Source organism: Lathamus discolor, chromosome 13 (assembly GCF_037157495.1).
Source record: "Lathamus discolor isolate bLatDis1 chromosome 13, bLatDis1.hap1, whole genome shotgun sequence".
Taxonomy (NCBI): Eukaryota; Metazoa; Chordata; class Aves; order Psittaciformes; family Psittacidae; genus Lathamus; species Lathamus discolor.
Genome location: NC_088896.1, coordinates 1923354 through 1944146, shown reverse-complemented (window position 1 = coordinate 1944146; position 20793 = coordinate 1923354). Strand labels below are relative to the sequence as shown.

General features: G+C 49.6%; 1 protein-coding gene across 5 annotated transcripts in view; it reads left to right on the top strand.

Moving 5' to 3' along the window:
• The window catches only part of DNAH9 (dynein axonemal heavy chain 9), a 145493-nt gene that overhangs the window by 15157 nt on the left and 109543 nt on the right, over positions 1 to 20793 (top strand). For 3 of the 5 annotated variants that reach the window (XM_065693328.1, XM_065693330.1, XM_065693331.1), the window contains 13 exons: positions 498 to 655; positions 831 to 969; positions 1678 to 1965; positions 2677 to 2887; positions 5334 to 5461; positions 5928 to 6036; positions 6655 to 6802; positions 8220 to 8394; positions 12412 to 12585; positions 13291 to 13498; positions 17878 to 18043; positions 18832 to 18934; positions 20468 to 20707. In XM_065693328.1, coding sequence (XP_065549400.1) covers positions 498 to 655; positions 831 to 969; positions 1678 to 1965; positions 2677 to 2887; positions 5334 to 5461; positions 5928 to 6036; positions 6655 to 6802; positions 8220 to 8394; positions 12412 to 12585; positions 13291 to 13498; positions 17878 to 18043; positions 18832 to 18934; positions 20468 to 20707 — 2247 coding nt within the window. Of the gene's footprint in view, positions 1 to 497; positions 656 to 830; positions 970 to 1677; positions 1966 to 2676; positions 2888 to 5333; positions 5462 to 5927; positions 6037 to 6654; positions 6803 to 8219; positions 8395 to 12411; positions 12586 to 13290; positions 13499 to 17877; positions 18044 to 18831; positions 18935 to 20467; positions 20708 to 20793 lie in introns of those variants that run through there. The other 2 variants (XM_065693329.1, XM_065693333.1) reach the window with 2 other exon arrangements.

Sequence of the window (20793 nt, the reverse complement as noted above, 5' to 3'; positions counted from 1 at the left end):
GCTGGCTGCATTGTGGATGTTTGGCCAATCCCGAATCTCATCTCAGGCATCTGGTCTCCTGCTGGGTTGGGAAGTTCAGAGATGATTCGGCTTTTGGTGGTGGTTTTGTTGTCAGACGTGCTGAGAAGTGTCCCACAGGTGATGTCAACAGCCAAGGTGAGATGTGGGCAGCTTTGGAGGCATTTACTTCTCCTCAGCTGCTCTTCCTTAGCCACGTCCATCATTGTCTTCTCAGCCAATGTTGCAAATTCTTGCAACTCCTTTGCTCTTTGGCCAGTCTCTCCAGCATTCTTTTCTGCTTTGTCAAAGTCTGATTGTGATGGGAGGTTGATGCTGCCACACGGACCTTCTCCAAACAATGCACAAAGCTTGATATGGTCACTAAAAAGCCAAAGCAAAGCAGGTATAAGCCCCTAAGATGGGGCTAAGTGTAAGGAAAGCAGCACTGTTGTCCAATACTAATAACACCAGTACTATAACACTGTCTTGGTTCCTAGGTGAAGTGTGTGCAGGATGCAATAAGGGAAAAGAAGAAATCCTTCAATTTTCTTGGAGAAGACATTAACTTAGTTCCCACAGTAGGCATTTTCATCACCATGAACCCTGGCTATGCAGGGCGAACTGAGCTGCCTGAGAACTTAAAAGCTCTTTTCAGGTGAGTCCAGGTCAAGGTTTGTCACCTGTATTATAACAATGGCAGAAATTGTCTTTTGGAACATGCAGGTTTGACTTCATTTCCTTGGGGAATTCACTTGTATTGGGGATTTACAGATGGTTTCAGCCTTGTGCAACCACTGGGCTCTGCAGTCTTTCCTTGTCTGTCGCTTTAGGCCCTGTGCAATGGTTGTGCCAGACTTCGAGCTGATCTGTGAGATCATGTTGGTGGCTGAGGGATTTATCGAGGCCCGGGCACTGGCCAGGAAGTTCATCACCCTGTACCAGCTCTGCAGAGAGCTCCTGTCCAAGCAGGTGAGCCCCTTCTGTGGCTGGATGGTGCAGTGAATCTGTTGATCTCCAAAATCAGCAGGAATGTGGCACTCTGCCACTCCATGGCGGAAGCTTCACAGCTGCAGCAGCTTCTGGCAGAGGAAAAAGTTTGTGATCATCAGAGCAATGACATTTTAGTACTGCTTTACTTTAAGGAATTTGCCAGGACAAAAGCATTTGGCCAGCGGCATTAATGGCAGAGATTTTCCAGTGGGCTCAAACGACACCATGTTTGGAGTAGTATCCAGTGACCCTTTGCTTTCCAGTCTCTTGCTTCCTATTGATTCTCTTGCCTGCAAGGAGTTTATGATGTCCATTCCATCTGTGTGGGAGTTCCCTGTCGTGTCAGGTAGGGTCACTTCCAGTGCAAAGCTCTAATTCATCAGATTTTCCCTTGTCATTGTTTACATAGCTCAGAGCTGGGTCCAGAGAAGAGTTGAATGAGGACTCCAGGTGAAAAACGTGATCTTGGCTGTACCAGCATGAGGCTGGGTGGAAGATGCTTGTCACAGAAGCGTTGTGCTGTGTCTTAAAGGTCTTGCTGGAAGCCGTGGTCTCCCACACAAAGCAGTCAACTGTTCACCTGTGCTCTGGAGGGTCTTAACAGAGCAGAAGTATGAAGAGTTGTAATCTGTAAGCACAAACTCATCCCTCCTTTTGTTTTCCTTCTTTGCTTTTTCCCCCATTCAGGATCACTACGACTGGGGCTTACGTGCAATCAAGTCAGTGCTGGTTGTCGCCGGCTCCCTCAAGCGAGGTGACCCTGGGCGACCCGAAGAGCAGGTTCTGATGCGCTCACTTCGTGACTTCAATATCCCCAAGATTGTGACTGATGACGTGCCGGTGTTCATGGGGCTCATCGGGGACCTTTTCCCTGCTCTGGATGTACCTCGGAAGCGTGACCTGAACTTTGAGTCGTTGGTGAGGCAGGCGGTGCTGGACCTCCGGCTGCAGGCTGAGGACAACTTCATACTCAAAGTAAGGCCAAGTGATCTTCTGCTGTGCTTGCATCACCATCCATCACTTGGGTTTTCTCATAATGTTCCCCTTGAGGCAGACTTTGATGGAGGCTGTGGATTCTGGGCTCCTCAGTACAAGAAAGACAAGGAGCTACTGGAGAGGGTCCAGCAGAGGCCACAAGGATGATCAGGGGTCTGGAGCATCTCTCTTATGAGGAGAGATTATGGGAGCTGGGCCTGGTTAGTCCAGAGAAGAGCAGACTGAGAGGGGATTTCATCAATGCAGAGCAGTATCACAAAGGCGGGTGCCAGGAGGATGGTGCCGGTGGTGCCCAGGGACAAAACAAGGAGGAATGACCATAAACTTACGAGTTTCACCTCAACATGAGGCAGAACTTCTTTCCATTGAGGGTGGCAGAGCCCTGGAACAGGCTGCCAAGGTGGGTTGTAGAGTCTCTCTCTCCGGAGGCATCCAAAGGGGCAAACTCTTGTAGGCTTAGGGAAGTGTGGCCCCTGGAAAGCAGAGCCTTATCGCAAGTTGGCCATCAGATGTAAATAGTGCTGGAGGGTTTCACCCACTGTGATTATAGAGTAACGAGACCAAACCCAGTGTCAACTCCCTTTGTCTGTGGGTTGCATCTTTCTAAAGAAGAGCCCCAATGGGAGCAGTGTTGTAGATCTGAGCTTCAGTTTAGCATCTTTGTCTAAACCTGGGGGTGTTCTTCCCCAGGTGGTGCAGCTGGAGGAGCTGCTGACGGTCCGTCACTCTGTCTTCGTGGTGGGTAACGCAGGCACGGGCAAGTCTCAGGTGATGAAATCCCTCCACAAGACTTACCAGCTAATGAAGCGGCGTCCTGTCTGGACAGACCTCAACCCCAAAGCAGTCACCAATGATGAGCTTTTTGGAATCATTAACCCAGCAACCAGAGAATGGAAGGATGGTAAATGGCGTTTCATGAAGGAATCTGTAGATAAAGGATGTTTTCATGACCTTCCTGAGCAGCAGCAGGATGACTAGTTCTTTGTGTGCAGGGGAGGCCCAGGCACTCATAGCTTTGTGAGTTTGTTGTTGAAAGGATGGATACACAGGATGTTTTAGCATCATCAAATGGGAAGTATAGCATAAACCTATTTTATTTGGGTTCAAACAAACAGGGGACATTTAGGTTGCATATGAGGCAGAAGCTCTTCCCTGTGAGGGTTCTGAGGCACTGGCACAGGGTGCCCAGAGAAGCTGTGGCTGCCCCATCCCTGGCAGTGTTCAAGGCCAGGTTGGACGCAGGGGCTTGGAGCAAGCTGCTCCAGTGGAAGGTGTCCCTGCCTGTGGCAGGGGTTGAAGCTGGATGAGCTTTAAGGTCCCTTCAACCCAAACCAAGCTGGGATTTGATGATTCTGTCCTGTTGCCATAATAATTATTGTGTCCGTTAATATCAGCACTTACCAGTTCCTGAATGGGCAAGCAGTTTTTTGGGGTTGGCTGGACTGGTGGTGGAAGGAAGTTCCCTTTTGCTCTATGGTGTGCACTGGGGCCCCCCAGAATGTGCCATCCCCAAGTTTCTATACCTGGTAGCACACCTGCAGAAGTGGTGTTTTTCCACTTGCTGCCCAGTCACTAGCACACCAGCATTTGCCAGTCTGTTGATCCTGATCGCTCCTGAGGAAAATCAGATGAGCATTAAAAACCTGCTGAAAGATTAGAGAAATCTGGAGAGGAAATGCTCAGTTGTGACTAATGGGGAAAGGCAGCTTTGATTTCCGCATGCGGCTGCTTTGGAGGTGTGGGAGGTAAGGGAAGATGTTGCCATAAATCATCCTTGGCCAGAAGCCTTCCAGGAGATGAGCTGCCACCCACCAACCCTGGCCCCCGCTGGAGACCTCTCCTGACCTCCTGCTTTGCTCCAGTGCCAGGGTTAATGTCTTTTTAATTGTAATTAGGGACCCTAAATCAAAGTGACAAGAGGGAGGTGGGGGACAGAGCCTGAGCTCTGCGCAGTGGCTGCAGGTCAGGGCTGCTGGTGGGACTGAGCGGCAGGAGGGACATCCTGCAAGAGGCTGTCCAGTGGTTTCTAGCCAAAACATTCAAGGGAGCTTATGGAGCTCCATGCTGAGGTCTCGAGGCAGATATTTTCTGCATGAAACATTCCTGAATAGGTTGTTTCTTGTTGTCAAAGATCAGCAAGGCAATTGTCACCCCAGCCTAATGGGAGGTGATGTGTCCCCTCCAGGATCAGCCCCTTCTTTTCCTCCTCTTTCATCCTCTCCTTTCATTATCAGCAGTTGAAAGGGTTATACATGTTAGGTGGTAAAAGGTCCCACAAGGGAATCCTGAGCGTGTTCTTTGTAGAACCAAGCTCTTCTTTTAAATCCCAAGACCGCCCTGTGGTGTGGATGCACAGTTTTCTCTGTTGCTGCCATGGTGTATATGAGGCAGCCATTGATGCTCTGAGCCAGCAGCTGTTTCTGATACTAATGATGCTGGAGCAGCTTCCAAGGCATGTGTCCAGTGTGTCAGGAGCTGAATCAAGGCAGAGGCAGTGAAATGTGATGGGGTTTTTTGGCCCCTCTCTGAATGGGATACCTGTTTCAGATGAGCTGTTCTGCATTTGTTGTGCTTGGTCTTAAGTCGTAGAATGCCAGGAGCTGTTCCTGACCTGGATCCCAAAGAAATAGCTTGTTCTGAAGAGAAAAAAAAGGTGTGTTTGTCACAATTCACCAAAAGAGGCTTTTTTTGTAGCATTTGCCTGTTATTTTATTATGAGGGGCAGCATCTCCCCAGGCATTCAGTGAGAGGAGAAAGATAGTTTCATGGAGTTTGCATTTGCTCTGTAGTGCTGCTGCTCTATTCCCAGCCTTCCTGCTCTTCTTAACATTCATTATTTACTCCCCTTGAGACACTGTATCCTCTCAGTCTCCTTGATTTTACTGACAGTTTGTTCTGTCATTCAGTGTCGTCCTCTGCTTGTTCTCCCCTCCATCTCTCTAAAGCCATGGCCCAGCGTTTAATGCATCTTGATTTCCCTGATATCCTTTCAGCCACAGAAAAACACGTAGAAGAATTTCCAAGGCATATTCAGATGGTTTTCTCTGCAGTGTGTAATTCATGCCTCCTTTTGCTTCTGATTACTTGCTCTTCACTTTTGTCATCCCTGATGATTCTCAGTGAGAATGAAGCTGTCACATAGGTCTGTGGTGATTTTCAGTGGTTGTAACTGGTAATGCCGGCCAGACCCAGACTGTGAGATAGTAATTAATAGGTACAGATGTAAAGAGTTTTGAATGCTTAAGAGGAAAACATTAATTAGGATAATTTTTGGTAATCTGGTAGAGAACACTGTTGGAGAGGTGGCAACTTAAGTGTTCATCAGCATATTCCTGTCCCACTCCCAGGACTGTTTTCATCCATCATGCGAGAGCTGGCCAACATCACACATGATGGTCCCAAGTGGATGGTACTAGATGGAGATATTGATCCGATGTGGATTGAATCTCTTAATACTGTGATGGATGATAATAAGGTAATGAAGATAAGTCAAAGAGGGGGTATTCCTTGACTGTGTGTTGTGATTCAGCCTGGGAGAAATGCAGATGCTGCAATAACACCCCCTAAAATAATACAGTTGTGTTTCTTCAGATAGAACAAGCAGTAGTGCATAAAGAAAATGGTACACAAAGGAACTAGCTCAAAGCATGTTTTCATTGGAATTCCTCTTTCCTGGGGAGTCGGGCTCATGAGTAGCCACAAATGTCCTGCTTGTAACTTTAAGCCCTTTAAAAAATAGAGCAGGGTCGTAATCCAACACCTTTCTTCCCCACCCTGAGGGAGTGTTGTGGGTCATGGAAGAGAGAAGGATTGTTCTGTCTGTTAGAAACCACCTGCTGACAGCAGCCAAGGTTTTGAATGTAAAGTGCTGAATGCTTTTCATCCCTGTTCCTGGGGGGGGAGTTAGTCTGTCTGTGTGTCTGTCTGTCTGCCACGTGCAGGTGCTGACCCTGGCAAGCAATGAGAGAATCCCTCTGAACCCAACGATGAGGCTGGTCTTTGAGATCAGCCACCTGCACACAGCCACTCCAGCCACTGTATCCAGAGCGGGTGAGTCCTGGCGTGAGCTTCACACTGGGGTTTTGCATGGACTAAGTAGGATCCAGTGCCTCTAACCAGCCTTTTCTTGAAAGTTCCCAGGGTAGGTTCTTGAAGCACATAGGCAGACTGAGGATCCTGACCCCAGATCCATGTGGGAAGCTGTCATCATGTTGGAGACCTGTCCAGAGCTCTCTGACTGTTGATGAGTGATCATGGCTTCAGTTTGCCACAAAAGTAGTCCTGTTGTGCAAAGCCCTGTATAGACTTGATGAGGAGAGGGACAGTCTCTATCCCAAAAAGCTCCTGGTATTCTGGAGGAGTACATGAAGTATAGGAAGGGGAATGAAGATGTCCCCTAATTGTACATATGGGGAGATGGGACCCAGAGCAGTAACATGACCAAGGCAAGACTGTTCTGTATTTGGGGCAGGGTCAAGAAAGGTGTCCTGGTTTCCTGAGTTGTGTCTTCACTGTGAATGTTTCCATTGTGTGTGTGGGGGATAGGTATTGGGACACCAAGGTGTATTTGATGGGGTTTTATTAGTGTGAAAGCAGCTGAGAAATTCTGCTTGAGAAGAGTTGCTTCTCTGTCCTTACTGTATGTTCTCTCTTACCCTGGGCCTAAAGGCATCCTGTACATCAACCCATCAGATTTGGGCTGGAATCCCCCAGTGAGCAGCTGGATTGACAGGAGGGAGATCCAGTCTGAGAGAGCCAACCTGACCATTCTGTTTGATAAGTACCTGCCTACTTGTCTGGACACCCTCAGGACAAGGTACCATTGAGGACTAGCTCTGCTGGCAAGGGCAAGGGGACCCAGCTGTGTTGTGCTGCACGTGGTATGAGTGGCTGGTTTCCTCCTTGCCCCTGAGAGCCCTGAGCATCACTGGTTTAAGCTCAGAGAAACAACAGGCCCTGGGCCTCCTTAGCTTGAGTTGGCTTCATAGTGGTGCCCACAAGGAAGTTGTTCTTGCTTGTTGTTGTGTGAGACAGGTCTGCTATACTATGGGGAAGACTGGCCAAAGTAGAGTCCCAACAAACTGAAGTAAGGGATCTTCTACTATCCTCTGCTTGCTTCCCATAGTTGTACCTTCATTTAAAAACCCCCACAGAATCATAGAATGGTTTGGGTTGGAAAGGACCTGAAGATAATCCAGTTCCAACCCCGCTGCCATGGGCAGGGACACCACACGCTAAACCAAGTCACCCAAGACTCCATCCAACCTGACCTTGAATGCTGCCAGGGATGGAGCATTCACAACTTCCTTGGTCGTCCCATTCCAGTGCCTCACCACCCTCACAGTAAAGAATTTCTTCCTTATATCCAATCTAAACTTCCCCTGTTTAAGTTTTAACCCATTACCCCTTGTCCTGTCACTACAGTCCCTGATGAAGAGTCCCTCCCCAGCATCCCTATAGCCCCTTTCAGATACTGTAATCTGCTCTGAGGTCTCCACGCAGCTTCTCTTCTCCAGGCTGAACAGCCCCAACTTTCTCAGCCTGTCTCCATATGGGAGGTGCAGTTGAGCATGGAAGTTTTCAGCCACAATGGGGATGTGTCAGAAGGAGCTGCATTAGTGATAGCAATGGGCTTTTGAAGTAGTAGCTGCTCTGAGTGACCAAGTTGGTTATAGCTGTTGGCAGCAGAGTCCATGACACATTTCCCACTCCATTCGCTAACCATTGTGTCAGACTGTGACATGCACAGGATTAGCTGCAGGCAGCCCCGAGCAGGGTGTTTTGGTAGCTTGCTTAATTCAGAAATTGTAGAAGCAACCTTTCCAATAGCTGTCATTACTTTATGGAGGACTTGAGCACTGCTGCAGTATTAGTTTGGAATTCTGTAAGTGGAGCTTAAATGAATGTAAAATGGCAAGATGAAAGGTTTTATTTGATGACTCCTCTATTTGACCGTGTTTGAAGTGCTCGTGTGCACAGGAAATCACAGCCTTTAGCTTCCATTTTACTTCTTTCAAGAGGATCAAAGTTTTAAAATGCTTCAAACTTCTGATTACTGTTATTACTTGTGTATGTGCCGGGGCCAGCAGGTCTGCGGGAGAGGAGGGCTGTTCTCTCTCCTGCTGTACCAGGGAGCAAGACACACACTGCTGACAAGTGCTTTGAAAAAGCATTTCCAGCCTTGCCTGCCTGGGTTCTGAATAACTGTGATGCTGGACATTGCCATCCCTTAGGTTTAAGAAGATTATTCCCATTCCTGAGCAGAGTATGGTTCAGATGTTGTGCTACCTCCTGGAATGCCTCCTGACGGAGGAGAACACACCTCCTGACTGTCCCAAGGAGCTTTATGAACTTTACTTTGTCTTTGCTGCTGTCTGGGCTTTTGGTGGATCAATGTTTCAAGACCAGGTAAGAAGGAAAATGCCACTTCAGCATCTTTTATGCAGGCCTTTTACATAGTGCTGTTTTCCTGGGGGTCTCATGTAGGTGACCCTAAGTTAGAAACCTGAATGCAACAGCTCCTTTTTCTGAAAGACCTCAGAGGAGAAGGGCTGAGGAGTCAAGTGAAAAAGGCAGAGGGATGTTTGATTATCATAGAATTCCAGGCTGGTTTGGGCTGGAAAGAACCTTAAGATCATCCAGTTCCAACACGCCTGCCATGGGCAGGGACACCTTCCACCAGAGCCGGTTGCTCCAGGCCCCATTCAGCCTGGCCTTGAGCACTGCCAGGGATGGGGCAGCCTCAGCTTCTCTGGGCACCCTGTGCCAGTGCCTCAGCACCCTCCCAGGGAAGAATTGCTTCCTTCTTCCTTTTTCAGTTTGAACCCATCACCCCTTGTCCTGTCACTACAGTCCCTGATGAAGAGTCCCTCTCCAGCATCCTTGTAGACTGCTTCAGATACTGGAAGCTGCTCTGAGGTCTTCATGCACTTTCTCTTCTCCAGGCTGAACAGCCCTAACTTTCTCAGCCTGTCTTTGTGTGGAGGTGCTCCACCCCCCTTATCATTTGTGTGGCCCCAGGTTAATTTATAGAGGCCTGTGGATGTGCATAATGTGATCAAATTAAGACTGACTTATCAGATGGATATATCAATGGATCTGTCTTCCATCCCTCTGACTGCACAGGAAGATGTTGAGCCACAAAACCAGTTACTGCTTTGTCACAGGTTGAGGTTGGTGGCTGTAGGTGCTCAGCTTGAACTCCCTCTGGCAGCCTGCTGTTGGGGGTCTGTGGCATGAGCTCCTGAGCTCCTGGGCTCAGTCAAGCTCTTGGTGGATGGATGCCCACACCCAGGACTGTAGTGCTGCAGGGCACAATCTAGAGAGCAAGATCTTCTTGGACCAGGAGGATTAATCAGACTGTGGTTCACTAGTGGCATCTCTGATGTTCAAATTACACTTGTGTCTGAGATGCAGAGGAAGGCAGGGCAGTACTCTCTGTGCTGCTTCCCACAGTGTGTCTGTCCTGTGGATTTACTGCTGCTGTCAGGCTCTGAATCCACCAGCTTGCATTAAACAAGGTGGGGGGGGGGGGGGCACGGGGATGATCTTTTGCATTGTGATATTGTTAGAAGACAGTTTTCTCAAGGTCAGCATTTGGTGCTGAACATTTTCAGCCCCCTTTCAGGTCCTTGTCCTTAAAACATGGGAGAAGCAGAGACATCTCCAGCCAGGCTGAAACACACCTGCTTGGTGGGAGCTGTAGCATGTGAACAGCAGCAACCTTGGGAAGGGTATTCTCCAGACTTGCTTGTGAAAAGCAGGGTCAGAGCTGTCTAAGAGCACATGGAGCATGTGAAGACCCAGGTTTTGAGCACCAGGTTTTCAGGAAGTAGCACAGGGCAGTGTGAGCAGCTGCAGAGTCTGCAGGTTGAAATACATTTAGCATCTTCTGGAGCTGCTCGCATGTTCTGCCCAGTATCTGCTGGGAACCTGTTGGGTGGTTGCATCTCCTGGTCAGAGGATACCTTGTCCCCAGGTTTAAAGCATGTGAACCTGACATGTGGGTCTGCTGTGTGACAGGACACTGCTGTTGAGGGCTCAGAGATCCACATCTGCTCTCTAGTGGGCTTGTGTCAAGCTCTGTATTGTCTGGAAGTGTGTGGGGCTCTTCATGGACCTGACACCAGAGATCCTTTCCCAGCTCAGGTGAAGGCACTGCCTTTCTCAGGGGCTGCTCCAGTGCTCACTGGGGTCTGTGTTTTCCCATGTGCCTCAGTGCACCAGCAGCATGTGCTGGACTCCATGTGTGCTTCAAGGTAAGGAGATGTTTTGGGAAGAGATAACAACACAGGTCAAGCTCAGCCATCCTGCCTCATGGCTGTTGAATGACCAGCTTTCTTGGTCCCTGTGGAAGACTTAACCTCCATTTCCTCTGTGCCAGCTGGGAAATGCTCAGCCTTAGTGTTGTCAGCCCAGGGTGTCATAAAGGCAACACAGCGAAGCCTGGGGAGCACTGCTTGTCCTTGCTTCAGCAGTACAAGCTGCTGTCTCATTGTAAGAGCTCACAGCTCCTTCAGCAAATTGGCTGGAGCACAGTTGTGTGGCAACTGAACACTGTGCTCCCTGAGCCACAGCAGAGTCAGTCATAGAGTCACAGGAACAGCCAGGTTGGAAAAGACCTTTACAATCATCAAATCCAACCATTCCCCAGCACTGCCAAGGGCACCACTAAATCCCTGGCACCTCAGGGCCTGCCTGGCTCCCTGGGGAGGAATGGCACGGACACATGTGCCCAGGATTGTGCTGCAGGGGCACAGCATCTCTCTGGGAGCTTTGTCTTGGATGCTGGACTCTGCGTTGCTGCTTGTGATGCTCTGTAAATGTCAGGAGTGTGAGTGTGAGGATGCGGCAGCCAGAGCGAGGGGAAGCCTGATGAAAAATGATCCAATATAAAATCTGTTTATTGCTCTCCATTGAAGGTGCCCTTCGTGCTGACCTTTTGCTGCCGAAATGTCAGGAGAAACAGTCTGGAAGGCTTCCCGCTACTCCGTGATTGTTGGTGGGGAGTGGGGGCCCCTGGATAAAACCAGATGATAGATTTGCCATTTCCAGCCTCTGAAATTAGCAGAAATCCATATGGGCTTTGTATTAAAGAAGCAGCTTGAGTTCAGCACCGCTCTGGCAATAGAGCCTGGGGCTGGAGCAGCTCCACTGAACTACTCGGTAGGGGGGGTGGGGGGTGGACAGCCCCTCACAATGCAGCTGGAGGCAGTTTGCCTCTGCAGGGGTAAAGGCCCCCTTGTGAGAAAGCTTTTAGCAGTGCTGCACGTCTCTCCCCAGTGCGGGCTGCTCTGCTGCTGGCATCGAGGAGTCAGAACAACAGAAGGGAGGATAACACTTATTCTGCTTCTCTGAACAGCACAGGACTGCAAAAGCATGGGTACCAATAATGTGCTTTCTCAAATCCTCTGGTCTCGTGATGGCTGGTGGCCCAGGAGGCTTTACAGAGGCCACTTGGTTCAGTTCAGCTTCTAATCCATGTTTCCTGTTGGAGGCTGAGCAGTCTATGGGGAAAGTGTTGGTGGCTTGGGAAAGCACAGTGAATGGCTGTGGGGAGGAGAGACCTGCAGATGCCCCAGGGACTGTTAGAACAGCACATTATGTATTTCACAGCCATCTTTCTAACAGCACTTTCCCCCTCTTTCTCCCACCCCTTTCTCCCCAGGCAGGAGTCTGTAGCCCCCACTGTCTGCATGGGAAGGTGCTCAGGCTGAGTGACAGGCCCAGTGTCATACAGGAGACCTGGGGTAGGGGACTAAGCACATTTTGCAAGTCCTGACCCAGCATCGAGAGCAAAACTGACCCCCCAGCTCTTGAAAAATAATCAGGTGCTCCAAAATCTCCATGGATGGGAAGACACAATGGGGACAGACAAGGAAGCGCTGATATGGCAGCCTAGAAACACAAAGGGGCATGGTCTCTCTCTGCTTTGGTACACTGGTGTCTCTAATCTGGCTGCTTCTAAACATTGTGGCCTGAAAAGAAGCCAGAAGACAAAACCTAAGTATTAATAGAGGGATGTGATTTATGAGGAAAGGCTTTAGTATGCATGCTTTGGCTACCCATGACCACAGATGTAGATGGATGTTGAGTCCTTGTCTGTCAGAAGAAGCAGAATCAATCAAGGGGTCTGTTTAGTCATGGGCACGTATTTCTCTTTTTCAGGTTGATCTATCTATCTATCTCAGACATACCAAGAGTGATCAACACTGAGGATGAATTATTTAGGGGAATAAATAGGAGTGATGAGAAGGAATGGAGAAAATGAAAAATTAGGCTTAATAATAGGAAAAGGGATGAAATCGTTATGAATGGAATGTGTTTAAGGACTAATCCTGCTCTGGTGGCCTGGGATAGGTAACGTTCTCCAGCGCTAACGGATTTCTCCAGATTAGCATATTTTCTCCACTTACTGTCTTTCAGCTCGTGGACCACAGAGTGGAGTTCAGCAAGTGGTGGGTGACAGAATTCAAGACCATCAAGTTTCCTTCTCAGGGCACTGTCTTTGACTTTTACATCGACCCAGAAACAAAGAAGTTTGAGCCTTGGTCTAAACTTATTCCCCCATTTGAAATAGATCCAGAAATGCCATTACAGGTACGTGAACCTCACATGCGTTTCGTCTCGGAGGAGTACATGTGTTTTAGTATGTGGGCATTTCAGTGAAGTCCCATTCAAGCACTTCATAATTAGGATGGCTTCTTTATAAGGTACAACCAAATCACCCAGCTTCTTCTACAGTGCTTTGACTGTGAAGACACATCCTCCATCCATCTTCCAAATATGAGTGATGTATGTGAGGGGCAGGCGCAAAGCCACCCAGTGACCCTGCAGCTGGTGTGCCCAGGGTGCAGGATGAGGGGAATTTGTCCTTCAGAGAGAAGCAGGATGTGAGACAATGTAGTAACAAAGCCCCTGGGACACCATGTCATCATTATGCTTGGCTGAAAATAGAGCTGGTTTTGTGATCTGGACACAAAATGAGCCTTTCTGCAGGTAGTGAATTGTATTTGCCAGCTCTGCTTTACTTTCCTTTTACAAGTGCCACAGTGAGGAGCTGGCTGCTAGAAATTGTTCCCATTTTAGAAAAACGTGTGTCTGTGGGGAGATGCAGGTGCTGCTCCGGCAGCCAGCTCCCAAGCTTCCCTCTGTACAGTTTGATTTTTACAGCTCTCTTCCTGCTGCAGTTTAGAAACTGGGGCCACCTCCTTCATTCATGGCTCCCCTAATTGGGCTTCTCCACGGAAGGTGGCTGTGGCGTTGTGGGTGGGGATGCTCATCTGCTCATTCTGCCCCTCTCAGGCTTGCCTGGTGCCCACCACTGAGACAGTCCGTGTGCGGTACTTCATGGACCGGCTCCTGGAGCGCCGGCGCCCGGTGATGCTGGTGGGCAATGCTGGCACAGGCAAGTCTGTGCTGGTGGGGGACAAGCTGTCCTCACTGGACACGGATGCCTATGTGGTGAAGAAGGTCCCGTTTAACTACTACACCACCTCTGCCATGCTGCAAGGTAAGGAGGTGGCTGAGTCACGGGACTTCTGTCTGTGACTCAGACAGGTAGAATTCCCGGGGTATCCTTCCCAACAGGGGAAGGCCTGTGGGAGAACTGCCTCTGTTTGTGGGCACTGCATTGACACCCACAGACTCTTAAAACCCACTGTGAAACCCTCAGGTCAGCAGACCCCTGGTTTTGTGGAAGGTTACGTTTTCCATTGTGAGGATTTGAGTGCTGAACACCATGACTCCAGCTCAGGGCTGTGCCAAAGCACATGCTTAAATCTGCTGCTTTGTACAGCACACAGTACTTGACTTGAGGTGTGTCTTTAAGATGCTTGAATTTAAGCCCATGCTGAATAGGATGGGTTTCTTGGCTGAGATCTAAACTGTCCTCAGGGTGAAATGACAGGAATTGCATCCTAATTACCAGTGAGGATGGTGCTAATGGATATGTGCAGCCTGTAAGCTAGGTCTGCCAGTTTCTGGTGCTGTCTTTGGTTTCCTGCCACAGCCCATAATAGTCCTGTGGAGTAAGTCCTCTATCCCCAAGGGCACAGGATTTGCTGCCCCTCTGGGGCTCAGAGCCCCAGGGAATTGCTTCCCCTGGGGAAGCCCATAAGAACATCGTTGATGAGGATTTGACACATCAGTGAAAGATGAAGTTTAAGACCAAAATACGGTCACTTCTGTTATGTGTTCTCTTCAGAGCTGAAAAGAAAGGAAGGAATTACTGAAAAGTGGTTAATTTTGGAATGGTTTTTTTTTCACTTTGATTTGACCTAAAGAGAGAGAAAATAATTTGTTACATGTGTTTATTAGCCAGGAATAAGATGTCCTTTGTTTTAAGTTGAATGGGTCACTGTGAATGAAGGTGTTTCCTTTATGTAGCTTGGTTTGACCCAAGTGTCCTGAAGTCCTTTTACTTCCCCATCCCCATAGGGGACCACACAGAAGCTGTGGCTGCCCCATCCCTGGCAGTGTTCAAGGCCAGGTTGGACACAGGGGCTTGGAGCAAGCTGCTCCAGTGGAAGGGGTCCCTGCCCGTGGCAGGGGTTGGAGCTGGATGTCCTGTTTGAGCTTAACATTGCCCTCTGGGGCTGACCCACTTTTAGGTAGGTGACAGCCCAGGCTCAGCCCATGATGTGTAACCTGGGGCCATGTTGTGGGGCCACTTTCTGGGCAGGTTTGAAGGGTTTCTGGTCTTGCTGGTGTCCACCCTCCCAGACTCTGCTGCCCATCTCCATGAGCCTGTGGGATGGTGCCTGTGCCTCTGCCCACAGTGTGAATGCAGGTTATTTAGGTTACATGTCCTTCAAGCAAAAAGCTTGGGTAAAATCTCACCTTTGGGCTAGTCCTGCAGCCCTGATTGAGTGGTGTGATGGTTATAGCCTCCCTTTCCCCCTCCCAGTCACCCCTTCTCTTTCCCTCCCTGTGTGGGGACTCTGAGCTGTCTGTCCACCCAGCTGCCTGGGTAGTGGAACGTGCCCTCATTTATCTCCATCAGGGTGGGTGAGTGTGTGCAGATGTTGAGATTGATGCCAGCAGCCCTGGAAGCACGTCCCTGTTTACTCTGGCTGTGAGTGATGGGCTGAGACGGCGACTTTCTTCCTCTGCAGAGGGGAGCAAGTCATCTTGTGTGGGGATGAAGATGTGGCTGTGAGATTTGCATCAGGAAGCATGATTTATACTGCTTGGCCTGGTGCCTTGCTGCTCATTTTTTAGAGTTAATTTGTCCCTTTCTGTGTGGCTTGTCAGTTGTTTTTTCTCCGCAGCAGCATCTCTTTAAATGTGCAAAACATGGATACCAAGCAGGTTTGCATTTCTTTTTTTCCTTTAAAAAGCTCCTAATTTCCTAGACAAGGCAGCTGCTGGTGCAGGGGTTTGTAAGGTGCAGAGCGCGCACCTTTCACTGTGAGCACAGGTATGAGGTTCAAATCATGCTCGTGGCGCCTGTGTTGACAGCATTGCCATCTGCAGAGGGGTTTTAACCAGACACACTCTGCCCAAGCCTGGGGCCAGCTGGGGCTTTTCTTTGGTGTTTTGTGACTGAGCTGCCCTTTGTGTGGCATTTGGTGCAGTCTCAGCCCGTTGCCCTAGAAGACCTCCAGCCGGCTGCTCTCCCTCTTCATGCCCTCTTGGACCTTTGCTTCTCCATCATATGTAGTCCTGGCTTCTGTCATTCAGCACCTTCTACTCCAGATCTAACTTGAGAAAACTGCCATAGATATTGGTGGTTTTGGTGTTGGGTTTTTTCCCCTCTCTTGACCAGGACTCAGCAGGCAAGAGGAGCCACACTCCCTAAGTCCCATTTGCAGTGACTCTTCCAGTGCTGATTTGAGTATGTCAGGCTCTCAGAGGCAGACATGGACCCTTTATTAATACTGTGAGATACAGCTCTGAATTAAAATGCAACTTCCCCAAACATGTCACTTGATCCCCAGTAATTGCATTTCAGTGTGATGAATCTTCTGCATCCTTGTTTAACCTCAAAAAGGGCTGATTTTCTATGTTAATGAAGGCCTCATTAAATTGAGATTAAATGCTTATTTGAAACACTTAATTTAACTTGCTACCAGAAACTTCAAATATTGTGGGTTTACGGAAGGGGGAGAGAGGCTCCACTGAGGGAAGATCTATCATTCCCTTCCTGAGCACAATTCATGCCTTTGTGCAGCAGCGCTCCTTGACAAGAAATCAGCTCACTTTTGAGGGGTGGGAAAGACAAGCTGTCTGCAGTGCACTGGAGCAGTGAAAAGTGCTGTGGTCTGAACAAAACCCAGCGCAGAATCGTTCCTTAATAGATTTTGCCCATAATAAGGAATGCCTTAAGTGTATGTTTTCACAAGGTGATTTGAATAAGAGTTCCCAGTCCCATTTATGTTTGCCGGTCTTCCTAATGACAAAGAATTCCTCCTTCATGTTCTGCTCTACAGTACCTTAATAGAACCATAGAATCATGGAATGGTTTGGATTGGAAGCGACCTTAAAGCTCATCCAGCTCCAACCCCTGCCACGGGCAGGGACCCCTTCCACTGGAGCAGCTTGCTCCAAGCCCTGTGTCCAACCTGGCCTTGAGCACTGCCAGGGATGGGGCAGCCACAGCTTCTCTGGGCACCCTGTGCCAGCGCTTCAGCACCCTCACAGGGAAGAGCTTCTGCCTTAGATCCAACCTGAACTTCCCCTGTTTCAGTTTGAACCCATCACCCCTTGTCCTCTCACCTAAAACAGTGTAAATGAAATTCTGCCGCCATCTCCAGGAGAGCGCTGAGCCCCAGGGAGTGAGGATGCTCTCCAAGTGAGCACACAGCAGAAAGCCCATCCTGGGCTCTGGGCAGAGGAGAGCTCTTCTGTTTGCTTTTCCTCTTACTGAGTCAGTAAAGGTTGCTGGAGCTGCGTTCAAAGGGATCAATAAGCACCAAAGCCCCATGTGCAGCAGTGGGGGTGGTTTTTATCAAATAACAGCCCAGCTTTATAAATATTCCCCGCAGTTTATAATTCAGAGCAGCACAGAACCTCAGCCTTGTGCTGAAGGGAATGAAAACCTTCCAAAGCTTTGAAATGAGGAACTTTTATCTCCATGCTTTCTCTTGCTCAAACATGACCCTACTTAGAACTAGGTGGTCATTTGATAACTCCTGTTGGAACTGAGCCTTGTCACGTTATCTGGAGGTTTGGGTGATGCTGGGGATGGGAGCAGGGAACTTGTGGGTATTTGGTACATTTATATAAATAATATTATTTGGCTTGTTCTGAAGATGTGCAGGAATTTACCCCCAAATCACCTATTGCTTTTGTTTAACAGAGGCAAAAAATGCACTGACAGTCACAAAATCGGCTTTGCCCATCGGCTTCTGTGCCCAGAGCTCTCCCTCTTCCTCCCCAGTGCCCAGCCACTGTGTCGCTGGGACAGGCAGCAAAGGACGTTCACTGCTCTGCTGTACAGCTCAGAATAATACCAGCAAGCAAGATGTAGTTTAAAAAACTTATCCAGAAGGGATTCAAAAGGCTTTATCTTGCCTGAAAAGCTTTTGTTTGCTCTGAAGTAGATGTGGTTTGGAGCTGTATTGTGTTTGGTTTGCTGTATTGTATTTGGGTTGCTCTGTTTGGTTTGAAAGGAGGAATTGAGAGCGCTCTGATTTGGGTCGAGTCAGACTGAAAAGCTGCCCAAGGGTCCCTGGCAGCTCCATGCAGGGCTCTCAGCTGCTCTGTGGCTGCACTTTGGTGACAGCCACTATCCTGAGCTGGTGCTGAGATCACCTCTTCCTCCTCACAGAGGAATAACCAGCCCAGTTGCCAGCTGGAGGGCTGTGAGATGAGCCCTGCCTGTCCTGTGTGTGGCTCAGGAGGTACAACACAGCACAGTGCTGAGCTTTGCTTCTCTGCTCCACACAGGGGTGCTTGAGAAGCCTCTGGATAAAAAGGCCGGCAGGAATTACGGCCCTCCAGGCACCAAGAAGCTCGTGTACTTCATCGATGATCTGAACATGCCTGAGGTGGATGCTTACGGGACTGTGCAGCCCCATACACTGATCAGGCAGCACCTGGACTACGGCCACTGGTAGGGAGCTGCTTGAGCTTGGTTATCCAGGAGCTTTTTGTTCATCGTATGTTGGGGATGGGGTTTGAGAGGAAGTCACATCCTGGCTCCCTTTCCCACCCTGTTTGCCAATGCATCCTGCTGGGCTGGAGCTTGCTGGAGGCTCTGGGTGAGCACTGTGCGCCCTCAGGCTTTCCCTTGGCCCCAGCAAACAAGCCTGGTTGAGAGGAGCTTTGCTCTGCTCTTGCTGTGGCTTGTGCCCGTGGTACCAGTGTGCAGCCTGCAAGGGGAGCGCGATGCTCGGCCTCTGTGCGCTGTGATGCTGGGAGCAGAGGAAGGCCATGGACTTGGCCTCTCCTGGATGAAGCCTGCTGTGAGCACCTAATACTGTTTCCAGTCAGGCAGCAGCAACAGCATTTTCTAGGCAGAGGTAATCTGAAGGGAAACCAGTGACGATGTTTTGGAAGGGGGTCATAGCTGGCAGCGCTGTGTTGGATGGGAATATTTGCACCTATCCCCATAGGGAATGCAGGGCAGTTTCCAGTCTCAGCCGCATGCATACCTGAGCTTGGCCAAACACTTCCCGAGTATGGACACAGTGGAGTGGAGGCAGAAATCCGGGGCTGTGGATGTCAGGGAAGCCAGGCCACGGGCAGACATGCAGGCAAGCCTGTGCCCTGCTTTGGGGAGAAGCACAACTTGACTCCCCTGAAGACAAGTGAACGTCGACCCCTCCTTGCCCCAAGGAGAGGCAGTGGCTGTTGCTCACAGGCTGTGGTCACTGCGCTGCTGTTTCCTTCTGCCCAAAGGTACGACAGGACCAAGCTGTCGCTGAAGGAGATCAGGAACGTGCAGTACGTGTCGTGCATGAACCCGACTGCGGGGAGCTTCACCATCAACCCTCGGCTGCAGGTACATGTCCTAGGGCTTATTTTGGGGTGGGTTATTTAAGCATGAGGCTGGAGGAAACTCAGCACATCACAGAATGGTTTGTGTTGGAAAGGACCTTAAGGTCGTCCAGTTCAAACCCCCTGCCATGGGCAGGGATGCCTCACATTAGACCATGTCACCCAAGGGTCTGTCCAGCCTGGTATCCTGCATATCCTGCTGTCATTTGATCAGCAGAAATGGCATGCACCTCTGCAGTGACTGTAATTCTTATGGTGAAGCAGCAGACCTTTTCCCTAATTTGTTTTTCCTCACGTTCTGCTGCTCAGTCAGTGGAAGAAGCCACAAGTTGCCAGTCAGCTTAGCAGCTACTTTAAGGACAGTCTCTGATTCAGACCTTCACTTACCTAACATTTACCCCTGGAACATAGCGCATTAAGGCCTTTTGGTTTCTGTCATTTCCCAATGGAGCTGGCAGTATATTCTCATTAAAAAGAAGTGGTGGTGGTGAAACTCAAACAAAGAAACCCTCGCAAAGCCAACCCAAAACCAGTGCAAATGCTGATGGTAACTTCATCATGCTAAGAGATCTTAAAACTCGGGGCTTGATTTCTGGGGAGCTGTGAGCCTCAACCTGGGTCATTAGAGCTGGTTTATTGTGTTACTTTACCCTTCCTCCAGCCATGAGACAGAGCCTGGTTAGAGTTAGCCTGGCTGTACCCTGTGCCTGCAGATCAAAGCCACTGAGCAGGACCTGTTGGCATCCGAGGGGGACAATAGCAGCGGAGGGACAGTGCCCTTCCCAGCAACATGGCAGATGTTTGCTGTGCTGTAGGATGCAGCTTGGCACTAGGTAGTAGCGGGGAACACCCTGAGACACGGGTGCCCATGGAAGAGCAGCTGTAACTCAGTGGGGCTGCAGGGACAGATCCTGCTCATGGCGCTGCGATTGTTGGGGAGCCTGGATCCTGATCCTCATGGACAAACCTCCTCATCAGATTGAGCCCAGGCGCTGGCTCCTCTTTAACAAGCTGTGGTGTTAAAATGAAGCATCCTCTGGCTGTATGTGGGAATCTTCTCTGTCTGCAAGTTTCAAATCAATAAAGGGGTCTTCTGGGCGGTGGCACCTTCAAGGGGCTGTTTCTAACAGAGGCAGTGACTGGTTCTTGTCAGAGGTCAGTAGGACCTGCAGAGCTCTTCAGTGGGCTGAATTTCCAGCAGAGCAGCTGTGAAATGCTGTTGAAAATCCCTTGGGGTTTTTGTGGTTTTGAATCCCTGCATCATTCCCAAGCAGAAGGATGTCCCTTGCCAACTGTCCTCTGCTGGACAGTTGGAAGAGGGAAATAGCCTTGTTCAGGTGTACTGCAAGCTATAGAACCATAGAGCACCCCAGGCTTGGAAGTGACCTCAAAAAATCACCTGGTCCAACCTTGAGTGGGGAAGGGGTCCCAGATGACATTGTCTAGCACTGTGTCCAAGCTCATCAAGCCCCAAGGGCGTTCTGCTTGAGAGGTGGTTGTCCACCCTGCTGACCTTCGCATGCCTTCTCTTCCTCAGCGTCACTTCTGCGTCTTCGCGCTCTCCCTCCCTGGCCAGGAGGCCTTGTCCAGGATCTACAGCACCATTTTAGTGCAGCACCTGGCGAGTGGCGGCTTCCCAGGGGCTGTGCAGAAGTCGGCTCAGCAGCTGCTTACCCTCGCTCTGCGACTGCATCAGAAAGTAGCTGCCACTTTCCTGCCAACAGCCATCAAGTTCCACTATGTTTTCAACCTGCGAGACTTCTCCAATATCTTCCAAGTAAGTGCAGCTTCTGCCTCTCAGCACTTGGAGCTTGTCCCAGTGCTGTGGAAGCCTGTGGACCTGTGTTCCTCTGGCCCAGCTAG